This window comes from Embiotoca jacksoni, unplaced genomic scaffold (genome assembly GCF_022577435.1).
Source record: "Embiotoca jacksoni isolate LCO1_2020_lvr unplaced genomic scaffold, fEmbJac1.0.p SCAF_12, whole genome shotgun sequence".
Taxonomy (NCBI): Eukaryota; Metazoa; Chordata; class Actinopteri; family Embiotocidae; genus Embiotoca; species Embiotoca jacksoni.
The window spans coordinates 11832171-11845254 of record NW_027185252.1 but is presented as its reverse complement, the minus strand read 5'-3'; the positions used below and the strand labels follow the sequence as shown (position 1 = coordinate 11845254).

The 13084-nt window shown below is 37.8% G+C and overlaps 1 protein-coding gene across 5 annotated transcripts in view; it reads left to right on the top strand.

Moving 5' to 3' along the window:
• The window catches only part of khdrbs2 (KH domain containing, RNA binding, signal transduction associated 2), a 61387-nt gene that overhangs the window by 8620 nt on the left and 39683 nt on the right, over window positions 1–13084 (top strand). For all 5 annotated transcript variants that reach the window (XM_069144845.1, XM_069144846.1, XM_069144843.1 and 2 more), the window contains exon 2: window positions 2592–2719. In XM_069144845.1, the coding sequence (XP_069000946.1) occupies window positions 2592–2719 (128 nt within the window). The remainder of the gene's footprint in view (window positions 1–2591; window positions 2720–13084) is intronic.

Genomic DNA, 13084 nt, shown 5'->3' with positions numbered 1-13084 from the left:
TGGTTCTTCTCAGAAGGACAGTCTCATGACAGCTATGCTAACAGCTCATTAAGGGTCTATTAGGCACAGACAGCTTTAAAGTAAATTAGTTTTAATCATTTTAAGATGCTCTGCATTGGCAGTGCTAACATGCTGAGGATTAACAGATAACGTTTAACATGTTGACCATCAGCATGCTACCATTTGTGAACAAGAACTAAACACAAAGTACAGCTGATGAGAATGTCAGTTGTTTTGTAGTCATAAAATTATTAGAAAGAGTATTGTTTTATCAAATGGGATCACAAGTTACTCCAATTCATTTTTCACATTAACCATGAACATGTATACCAAATATATTGACAATCCATTCAACAGTTGTTGAAATATTTCTGTCTGGATCAGAATGGTAGACTGACTGACATCCCGAGTGTCTCGCAGCTAAAAACACATTGCCTACTTATGTAAATTCTGTGCGCTGTATTTATATTCTCAGCTGTATGTAAAGTGAAGCAAGTTTAAACTATGCATGTGTTTGCACACCACGGGTTATGTTTCATTTTTCTCCTCAGGCAAAATGCTATTTTTAAAAGGCACATTTTGTAAGCTCCTGCTATCCAGGGTCACTCGTCGTGTAAAGTGTCACATGAGGAGGTGTGAATCAGCTGTGTTGATGGGAATAAAAGGTTGGAGGGTTCTTTCTGGCTGTTTACCTGTGATTTCAACAAGAGGTTTCAGGCACAGTCTGTTCCCAGTGGCAGGCGATGGTGGTCTGGGTGAGCACTACCCAGTTCACTTGGTTCACATGATCTAACTCTTCCCATTACAGACTCAGTGGGACATGGGAAAATACCCTTATGCATGCTTTTGATGTGTATTTGATACAAATACAAGTGTAGTATTTCAGAAGCTCCAAAAAGACCTCCTTAAAAGTAACAAACAAAACTCTTCCTCCTACTATAAAAAAAAAAAAAAAAAAAAAAAAAAGAGTTAAGGCTCTCACATCTGGCACTGGCTCCGACATATGCTAATCTAAAATAAATTTTTCACATTTATGTGCACCATTTCGATGAACTTAGATTTTGAGACAGTTTTGCAGCTTTGGTGAGAGTTGTCTGAGAGAAACTGCCAAAAAGTAGAGACAGCATGGAGCAATTTAAACGATCTTCCTCGGACAATCAGGCACAATCAGAGAGCTTGTGTAGTGCTGGAAGAAATCGTCTCATTTCAAGCTGTTGGATTTTGGTCTTTACGATTTTACACACAACAGCAAAAACAAGCAACCTTGAATTCATAGAAATGTAGAAACGAATCCTTAAAATGGAATACACTATAGCTACTAATGATTGATTATAGCCGGGGATCATTAAGTCAGAGCTACGGATTTCCAGTAGGTCAAATTCAGAGACATTTAACATGGATTTTAAAGTGGATTTAGTGACTTATTAGGACATATTTCTCCCTGTGGTCAACCTCCTTCCTTTGTTGCTTTCTTACTAAATTTACAAAACAACCGAAATGCATCAATTCTAATTAAAAACATGACTTATTCATAGTAAAACATGAAAGGAGCCAGAGATTTTTTAACCTCACAGGTTTGTCCATCGACTCTTCACAGCTCACGTAAAGGTGAAGTGCTCCAGTCTCGATTAACTCTCGACTTTCAGGATAGCAGCTCAAGAGCAGTCTGTGACTTGTTGTCTTTCTTCTTCATGTCTATCATTTACTATCCAGCAAGCATGTTGTGGGGTGATAGTTGTTGATATTTATCCATACAGGAGGATCCACACCAGGTGAACAACTTAATTTCTCAAAGCCTCTAACCTACTGAGTGTTTCAGCTCAAGTGCCGTAAAAATACAGTCAAAACATCCTTGTTGAGGGTGTTCAGGGACGGTGCTGCTCCTGTGAGACTGATACAGTGAACTGGACAGCTAATATCCACCTCTCATCCCTCATTTTATTGCAATAAGGCTGGGGACACACAAGATGACAATTGGGCCAATTTGCATGAAATTTGCCCATTTTGCAAATTGTAAGTAGAAATAGTGCAGTTTGATTGAAGCCAATGATCTGCAAATAGGATCTTAATATGAGAGTTCACAGATGTAATCTTAACCGCCCCAAATGGCTTTTAGCCGATAATATCAAACATTTTCTAGGTTTAATCCGACATCTGCTTAAATCCTGTGCCGTGTGGGGATCAGAGACTGCTGACAGCCCACGAGAGCTGAGTTTGTAGTGAAGTGAGGCACAGTGAGCTGACTGTGACTGTTTGCTTCTGTTGTTATTTTGATTGGAATTACTGGATCATGAGATTACAGGGCCTGATGTAAAAGGATGTATTGGGAGTCAGTGGGATAATCTCATATCATTAAGTGTGCAACGTGAGCATATTTACAGCTGAGACACAAAATAGTCAGCAAAATATTTCTTGTATGATGCAATGCATAGTTAGATTTCACCTAACGTGTGCCCAGCCTAACTTTACATTCTCTGGTTGTCAGGCTGCTGTTTGCTCCAAAACTGGAAGATGTTGACTGATGTTTTTTTCAGTTACATAACAAACTAATTATCTTCTCATCTGTGTTTCTCATTTTGTTTTTTCTGCAGAGATTGAAAAGTATGAAGGTGATGAACTGAGAAAAGATGGGGACACGAAGAAATACCTAGATATTATCAGCAATAAAAATATCAAGCTGTCCGAAAGAGTCCTCATTCCAGTCCAACAGTATCCAAAGGTAAGAGACATAACCACCATGTCTTAGACTAAAAACCTACTGCACCTCTACAGGCTCCTATATTTTATTTTTGTTTATAAAAACTCGCTGGTTGTGGTTTGCAGTCTTTAATTCAAAATGACCAGATCATTAAATCTCAAGGCAAGAGGATGCAAGAGGAATAAAGCAAGACAACCCATACGATCTCATAGGTTGCTTGTTCCTTCAAATACGACCTGCTAGAATGTTTCCGATATTTGCGCAACTGGTTGGGTTTAAGTATGAAAACCACTTGATTAGGGTTAGGAAAAGGTAAGGGTTTGGATTTAAATGATGATTTGAAGTGTGTCACTACTACTTCCTAAAAGTTATGCAATTTAATTGTCATGGTAACAGGAAATGTGGTTTCAAAATATAAGGTAACATCAGTTTCCTGCACTCAAGTTGAATCGAACCATCCACCCAACCCACCTGCCCCAACTCCGATATTGTATGGATGTCATCTAAACTGCGTCACATCTCCAGGACACCAAATTGTTGTTATTTATAAGAAAACAAGAGGTAGCCTCACTTAAAAATTTAGCTGTTGGTCGTATTACACTGCTTGCGCAAAAGATCTATGGAGTACATTTTTGGAGGAGGACTCGTATTTACTGTATATTAGCACCATTCAGACACAAGACAGGTCAAAGTGCTTTAAAGAGGCAATAATAAAATAAGGAAAAAAATTAAAAACGGAGCTTGTTTGTGTGGGAAATTGTTTCCTTGATTTTAGTTGTCAGTTGGTGGATGGAGCCTTTTAGTATGTGATCTCTATGGTTGGCTTCACCTGCTCACAAATACTTTTTGCACTGAAAATCCTGAGCCTGAAAGCCTGAAACGGGCTTATAGAAAGTCACTAGAGAGCGTCTGTTTATTTTGATGTAGTCATCAAAACCCAAAGTTTTCAGTCGACTAAAGCACCCAAGGGTACAGTGAAGAAAAGTAACCATAAATCACTGTATGACATGGCGCTCGCTATTCTGAGTTAAGCAATGTCAGTACTGACAAAGTCTGAAATGCAGCCTAATGAGGCTGCTCCATCAGGCAGCTAAACAACAACACACAGCTGCTTGAGGAGAACCAAACGGCTTTACTGCCACTGCAATCCAGGACAGATCCACTACCCTTATACTCACACATTCCTGCAACAGGCATGAATACATTTCATTCAAGTAATGTATTTATTTCTGCTAATTATTGCCTTTTTTCTTTGTCATTTACCCCATTTCTTTGTCCACCTTACATTTACATAATACATGTTGTCACTCATTTTGTTCAGTTAAGTGACTGGTCGAGTAAGTGTGGAAAATTTCAATTAGTCCATAATCTGTGTAGCTAGTTTTTTTTGTTACTATTATTTTTTAATCAGAACCTTTGTATCAAAATATATGTATTATTCATTTTCAAATGTATGACAAGACTGATTTATCAAGTAGTTAACTGATATTTGCCACCTCTCAGCTGCTTTCCATTACAACAGTCTAATGAAAATAAAGATACATTATCGTTATCTAACATACTTGGCATCCTTGGGTAATATCAATTTTAACATGGCATATCTGTGTTGTTGTAATGAGTCCCAGTTTCTAGTACTTCTTCACCATCTATGCCACATTTTCTGTATGCTAGAAGAAAAAAAAAAAAATCCTGTTTATTTCCAAATCTCAGTAATTTATCTTCATTTCACTTTTTTTGTTGGAGCATCTTTTTTTTTTTTCCTTTTTTTTGGGGGGGGGGGGGCGGCGGGTGTGGGGGTTGTTGCAAATTCTTTAAAACTTCTGTCCACCAAATTTGTTTTGCTGTGACAAAACCAGTACCTCCCACTGTGCAGGGTTTCCTTCCTCTCTAAAGCAGCACCATCACATAAGGTCTATCATCTGCACAGCTCTCTTCTCCTGAAATCTCAAACATATACTTATTGTTGCTGTTTATATGAATGCTCAGTGAGGGGAGTAATGGAAGGGAAGTCCTCAACAAATCCCAGCTGGTGTCCATTTTTCAGTCTGTGTTGAATAAACTCTACAGACATCTTTCATGATTTGTAGTTATTTCTTGAGGGAACATACGGCACCAATTTTGTTTCTCTTTTGATATAAAACAGTTTGATGCATACAACACTTAACTATCATATGATGTTTAAAAGTAGTTAACTGCTTTTGTGTGTCTTATTAGAGAAAGACTAGAGAATATAAGATGTCAGGAGGGCAGAAGAACTTTAAACTGCATCTTAGGAGCAGAGGTCTTGTACTTTAGTCCAGTGAGCCCCATAGGACCCTCCATAGAAATCAATTTGCTATTTCCTCCTCAGGTCAGTGTTGAGAAGGTAATTAAGTCTTGCTCAGGAACTCCTCACTCTATTAAATAGATTTTAAATCTATAAAAAAATGCCAATGTAGCCAGTTTCCTGGGAAAAAAAGACCCACAGTGACTCAGAGATGTATCTCTGTACCTCTGTTTCTCCCCCATTAACTGTCCGAATTACACCATTTTTCACTCATTACTGTGAATTTTCTTTTCATTTATAGCACACATACTGTGTGCAAAATTAGTCAACATAGTTGAGGAATTTAAAAAGTTTGGTTCATCCTTTAATCTGTGTGTAAGGGTTAGGACAGACGAGAAGCAGTGCTATGTATAGTCGTTCTATAGGCATTGATCAGTTCAGAAAATCAAATCAAAAGGCAATACTGTCTCTGTCAAACATACTGATTCTGTGGAAACTTCTTATTTTCTTCTTGGAGATAACAGATTAGAAGTAAAATGTTTTTTTTGTTGATAGAGTCTGGCTTGTACCTGCTGGTCAATTGCATTCACTCGGTGTACCAAGTGCAATTCAACTTCTCACTAGATGGTTAATGAAGTGGAGCTTGGAGTCAAGAAAACCAGAAAACTGCTGAGATATATAACAGAGATATAAAAGCATTTTCTTGATCATAAACAAAAAAAAAAATCACTGATACAGGCTCAAAATCCCGGTTCTACCTTGTCTATAATGAACGTAATAGTGCCAGCTCTGCAAAGTAAGCAATGCTGCAGTCCCGAGGGACAAAGCAATTGTCCAACAACAGCTTCTGTGACCTAATTGCACAGTCAGCACCCCACAAGACTGCAGTGTCACTATCTTAAACATCTTGGTAACACTGCACTTTTACTTAATGATAATTAGCCATATGAAGCAGCTCTTTGATCGAGTGCACACGCCGCAAAGAGGATGAGAAAAACAAAAAAAGTCAAGCAAGGCTGGGAAACATGAGCATACAGCAAACACTTCACCGTCCTGAACAGATTTAAGACACTTACTAAACTTAGATGTGTTCCGTACATGATATGAATTACAAATATTACTGCGCAACACCTGCAAAAACATTTTAATGACTGTTACATGTAGTCAAAAATAGATATTGTTGTATTGGGTTTCTGTATGGCTTTTAAAAAAATACATTTTTGTCTTGGAAAGATGAATATTAATGGTGGATTTAACTACTGTAAAAAATGCTTGTACATTATGGCTACACAGTGCACGACAGAGCTCCCTGATCAATATATTTGACTGGCTTTGCAGAGGAACAAACTGATTATCTTTATTGTACTTCACAGTGAAACTTTTACATATGTCCCAGTTATTTTCCTCATGTCAAGTATTTAATAATGTCCAGTTTGACGTTGTGTCATTGGTGGAAGAGCAAAACTTAAAGTGCCATAAATGTGTTCTCTGGGATTTCATCATTCTTACAGTGTTCATCCGAGCTTACAGCTGCCATCCTGCTGCACAGTAATTAAATGTAAAGTAATTAAATTATTACTTGGGAGAATTCTTCTGCATGGTTTCGGATTAGCCAATGTCACGCATGGAAGGTTAATATCAGTGAAACAACCAGTAATGATGAAATCACTCCATATGGCACACTGGCAGATACATATTATGGGTCGTTTGCACTGTAAACACTTTGACCTATCATAGCAGGAAAAGCACCGGGGTTGTTAATAGTGATGCAAGTCCTCATTAATGCTTTTAGTTCCACCATTGCTTCTCCTGCTTTGACCAGTAAAATGTCTGTGGAGTAAAAAGGCCTGTTTGGTGCTGTTCTGTAGTGCCTGTGTAATTTCATTGTTTCTGTACCATAGCACTGATGATACTAAACCGCAGGCTCATAAATAATATAATTGCTAAGACGCTGCAGGGTTGATCAAGTATGTAACAATGCCACAAAGCAAGGGACTGAAGCACACAACTTCCCATGACATGCATGTTAGTGGATACAGAGCCACATTTAAGATATAAAAGCATCTGCAGACAATACCATACATTTGGTGACCACACAGCATTTTTCATTTACTGTTTTCACATAGCAGGGGCGATGCTTATATTGCAATGAATAGCAAACAGAGCTAAAAATACATTTGAGTCTATTGTGACACAGTTTGTCACAGTTATAGATTTAACAGTAGCCAGTAATTAAACATTTGAAGTGGGCTGCAGCTAAGAGGAGAAATTGCAGGTAAGCCTGACCGTCAGCCCCAGCACATAACGTTTTTCACGTTTCATTTTTTTACAAAGAATCCCTCCACAATCACAACTTAGAAAGAATCTAATCAAATAGTACATTTCAACTTTCACATCAGACTTTCTTAGTAATACTATATGTACTTTTAGCATCTCAAATTAATTGGAAGTTCTTCAATGCAAAGCTAAACAAGGAATATTTTTGCACAAAAATTTGACCCATGCTTTTACTATTTTGCTGCATTCGAATAATGTATTTAAGCAGAAATAGTTATATTTTAAATACTAAAAGTATAAAAGTATAGTAGGATTATCAAAAAATTGTTCCATTAAAAGTATGCTTTATGCAGTTTATTTCTACATTAGTGGATGACAATTGACTCATTAGGTTGGCTAAGATGTACTTTAATGTAGCTGGTGAAGGTGGAACCTATTTTTACTACTCAATATACTGCTGGGTACTTTTATGTGTTGTATTTTACAAACTGATAAACTACACTGAACCAAATCCTTATCATTTTCCATTGCATGATTGTTAAAACAGCTTTGACCGCAGATGCAAGACCTCCAGGCGACCCTGGAGTATCTTGCTCCAAAACATTACCAGCAGATGCTTAAGTTGGGAGTTGATGGGACTACTTCACTTGCCTTTTAATCAATACCAGATCTTAACATGTACAATTTTTACAAGATAATTATTCCTTTAATCTGTAAGTGGTCATAATGCTTTGGTTCATCTGTTAAATTATTATAGTCAATAAGTACAATATTAGTAGAAGTCCTGGAAAAATACTCAGGGAAAGTATGAGCAGCTTACTTCCCTCCACTGTATGCCGATATATACTATAAAAATACCTACTTAATTTTGATGAAACTGTGCAGGAACATGTGTAAGCTGCAGGAATCAGGCTGCAGCTGCTATACCACCAATCTATTGTGATGAAGCATGTTGTTACAGATTGGCCCCGGCTGTATGCATCATTCACAGGGGATGACTTGTGTGTTTTTGTGCACCGCTCTCTGTAAAATCTACGAGGTTTTTTTGTTGTTTTACAGCCTGTCAAAATAAAGACATTTGACACTGAAGCATTGACCTCACCAACACTTTTTTTTTAAATTATTATTAATCTTCTCCAAAAAGGGGAAGAAACCTGTAAACACGGTTGTTCTCGATGAACAGGAGAATAGGACTGCACCTGTTTAGATATGTAAACTACTGATTCTCACACAGGCTGCTTATGAAAGTCTTAAGATCAAACTCTTAAGATTACTATTTACTCAGAAAAAAAATTTGATTAAGATAATCAGCAGAGTCATTTTCATCATCACTAGAATTCATCCTGTGCTGTTTGATGAGACAGCTGATTAGCATCTCTTAACCTTGGGACATGAAATGGATTTTCAATGACTGACACTGTCGCCTAGTTTGAGTCCAGTGCTGGGACTCTGCAAATGTGAATATATGACAATGTCACAAAAAAAAATTTCTATGTGCTCTAATTAGAATAAATTTGATTTGATCTGTTTTTGTCATGTTTAAACCACAGGTACCTCTCTGCAGGTACATGCACATCCTACAACACATTAAATTGTATTTTGTCCATGTGGATGCCACACTTCTGAGCTTATCAGTCCTGGTTTATTGTGACCTTTGAATAGTGCAGCCGTTGCAGCTCTACCCGCACAGAAATCCCATTTTTGTCTGGCCGGAGATGTCAGTGTCCCAAAGAATGGCCTATCGTGTGGAAAGGTGTTTTGCTTAGATAAGTACTGAACACAGTACAGGGAGTACAGAGCGTGCATCAAAATTAAGCACTTGTATGATAGCATCACAACTCCACTTCGGGATCCCACTGAGTCAATGTTTGTGTGATGACTTTGTCTGGCACAATGCTGCTCATGAGTTATAAAACAGATAAAAATCTGTCTGAGTGTACTGTGTCACAGCTCTGTGCTGACATATTTTTCAGTATGTAGGGAGTTCACTTTGGAAACGGGACAAATTCAAATAAGTTTCAGCATGCAGCACAAATTGTCGTGTGTTGTTGATTGACACTATTGTCTCATAATCAAGTGCACAACATGCAGGGAGGAGCAACACAGCCAGAGAAATATAAAGCCAATTGTGCCTAATGGTTAGCTAGATCAAGCTTCCTTGTTAATACTTTTCTCATCAATAAAAATGGATCTAATGACTAGCTGTCATGTTGAAGCTCCTATTGATTGGCTTACAGGGGATTTTTAGATGCTTTGTCCTCAGCACTGCGGACCATTTTAGCATCTTTCAGCTCATTGATTTGGTTTTCAAACCGAAGTTAATTTTTTTTGTTCACTCTCACAGCTCTCATCAATCTTGTTTCTTTCAGCATGCAGCTGCTTTCGCAAAAATCCTCTGATAAACACAGTCTGCAATACCTGCCTTTACCAAACAGCAGACAGTGAGCATCGCTGGTGAACATAGACGCAATTAGCAACTAGAGAGCCTGAGTTTCATGCTAATGTTGCACAGAGTCTGCTGGATGTAGCAAAGCAACTATATGCTAAAATGTGTCCCATAGAAACCTTATAAGTGGATCTTCTCTTAAAAGTCGGCAAAAAAAAAAAATTCAATTAAGGCTTCTCTATGTTTCCAATTATGAAATCCTTGTTTTTTTTGTAACAGCAGTTTGATGTATTGCAGAGCTGATTATGGCCCGGAATCACTTTGCTCATAACAATAGTGAAAAGTACATTTGATGCTGTATATCAAGTTGCCATAACAGTTTAGAGTACATACAAGATTTGTATGTGATGTATACAGAGTACAAAATTGAGACACGCAGGATTTGTTAAACTCTGCCTCAGTTTTTTTTTTTTTTTTTTTTTTAAAGCGAAAACAACATTGTCTCATTTAAAAGCAATAAGTTGAAAAATTGCAAGACAGGAGTTCAGATCGTATGAATTGATTTCTCTTTGTTCTAACAGGAAACCTTTGTACTGTAGCGGCTGCTCTGACAGCGAAACATAATCTGGTCTTGAACAGTTTCACAGTCTTCAACAGCTTTTGTGGCTTTGCATTAATTTGTCATTTCTGGTTGCTCATTTCTGTTAGTCACCTTTTGTTTTGTTTTCCATCCAGGGTTTACATGTTAAAGGGAGGATTTACATTTCTCTTAGCAATATAGATGTTTGAAGATAAGAGGGTGAGATCAACTCGTGCAAATGAACTCATAATTATTCCTCTTTTTTGGGGATTTCAGCTGTTTTCACTGTTTTAAATATGTGGTACATTCAGTGTGCAGTACATCACATGTCAGAATCCTTACAACCACAATTAAGACAAGAGTTATACTTTGATATCTGATACCACTGATCAGCATCAGCACTGACAGTAAACTTCTCCAGATACTTTCTGAGGAGCTCACCAGGTGAGCAGTAATTCATCCCCCTGTCACACACACCCTAAACAACTCATCTGCTTTCTTTAATGACTGTGGAGCTGATAGGACATGCTCCTCCGACAAGCTCGCAGCTCAGTCATCCCTAGCTGTCACTAAAGCATAAACCTCTACCTGAGGCTTTAATCCTCCTATCAGACAGGACCTGGACTTCCCCAATAGTACAGCTCGCTAACCTGGCAGTAAGTGCCTCAGGACATCCGCATATCCTGATTTTTTCTGACCCTAAAAACTTAAAAGTTGTTTTGTTATTAGATATGCAGTGCTGCGGGGCCTGGACAAGTTGCAAAATGTCAATATTTTCATGCTCTCTATGGGACCTCATATTGAAGCATGAAAACATGCCAGTATGGCATATAAAGTCGTCCTGAGGTGGCATTAATTCGTATTATTTATTTCATATATTTATGACTGCCTCCTTTGATCTTCTTTAAATTGAGCTTTTTTTATCTAATGAACTTGATTACTTTAAATTTAGCAGCATGAAAATAGAGCCAATAAGGTGTAATATATTTTCAAAACATTATTATTTGGAGTGTATGGAAAATATTCCCTTGTGGTGCACTGGCTTTCAGACAGGATGCTTTTTTGTTTTTAGGACCTCAGCCTTGTAGTTAACAATGATACAGTACGAAATGAAGACAAAATGCTACACTCAAAAAACATCATTCTTCCATCAAATGAATACATCCTCTTATAGACAATAGTATTGATTCACATTATGCATATGGTAAGCCACATATGGTCAGAAATCATTAAAAAAAATTCCATATGAATATTAAAACGTTGATGCTCGGGGAGGTGGTGGTGCATTACAGGTGCAAAACCATTTCTGAAGGATTAGTCGGTGTGCTTCTAAATTTCTCACCAGTAAGCCTCTGAAAAGAGTGACAGTGTGTACAGTATGAAGCTCTGGAAAGGACTGACATTATGCCTTTATGCATCAGTTATAAAAGTTAACAATACATTTGAGTTCAACAGGATCATCCCTGACACTAGGTGTGTCAGTCACAGTGATTTCTGAGTTTTACATGCTGTGCATTGTTCCTGCTGCAGTCCTGTCGCTGTAGAAGACACAATTTTATACACTGATTTACATGTCTTCTTGGTGACAAGGAATCCCATGTGAGGCCTCAGTCACAGATAAATCCAGTTTTCACATGTGGTGCGAACACAACCACAGCGAAAAAGCGTGAAGAGGAAAATAACACTTTTTTTTTTTTACCAAATGCACAGACGATTCTTTTGTGACTAACATCTTGAATAATTTATCTGTGACTCTCCGTCAGTCACCACAAGAAGATACATGTAGATCACTGGCATTTTTTTGTATTAAAGTACGGAGGAGATGAAAATTGCACACTTTACGAACATAGTTGCACAGAGGCTGTTAAGAAGGTCACTGAGCTGTTCTCATTTATGAAACAAGCACAACCAAATAAAGAACGAGAATACATGTTTGTTACATGTAACGAGGCAGGGCTCACCTGACAGATTCACTATAATGGTAGTGCTCAGAGCAGCCTAGAGCACTATTGGACTCACATACGCAACGATACTCGCCTGTAAACAGACTTTGTGTAACATCGGTGGGGTTCCTCTATAAGGAAATGCATGCAAAGAGGCAAAACATAAGAAGATTGAGCAGCCCATTCATCAGTCTGACAGCACATTTGCAACATAATGAAACATGCTGCAAATACAAGACAAAACAGAGCTGAGTTACAAAACAAGACATTTTCAAGGGAAACCTGATCAAATGTTTTCCCGTGTCTTCTGTACTTTACATGTATTGTGCATTTGCTTTGTGTTCAGTCATGTTACATACTGTATTGTCAAACAAGTGAATGTGTTTCTCAGTTTGCTTGTGTTTTGTCGATTCGCATGTGTTTACTTACGTTGCAGTGCACCGAGTTCTCAAGGCCACTGCAGATTTTTTTTATAATGTCATTGTAATCTAGTTGAAAAGTACAACTGCGAAACAGACCCCAATCACTGAGGTCTTTGTGAAAAGTGCTTTGCTCAGCTGCATTGTCAGGTTTGCAGATTCACATCAGTGCAGTGCGACGCAACCCTCTTCACCTTCTGCTTTATGCCCTGTCAACTTGAAGGGTACACAACACAGAATTTTATATGAAAATTACTTTTTAGAATTAAAATAGAGATGACTATATCAGAATTCATCCTCCAAAAAAGTTCCTCATGAAATATGTGTCCTTCATTTAGAAATTACACTGTTATACACTAAAATACAAATAAGTTGATCAGCGCAGCCATTTTGTTCACTGAATATTTGTTCAGTCTAAAATGTCTTTGTGCATAATTGTTGCATTCACAACACCCTTCCTTCTAATATCTGCATAGTTATCAGTGGTGAGACTGTAGGGGGTACATAGGATCATT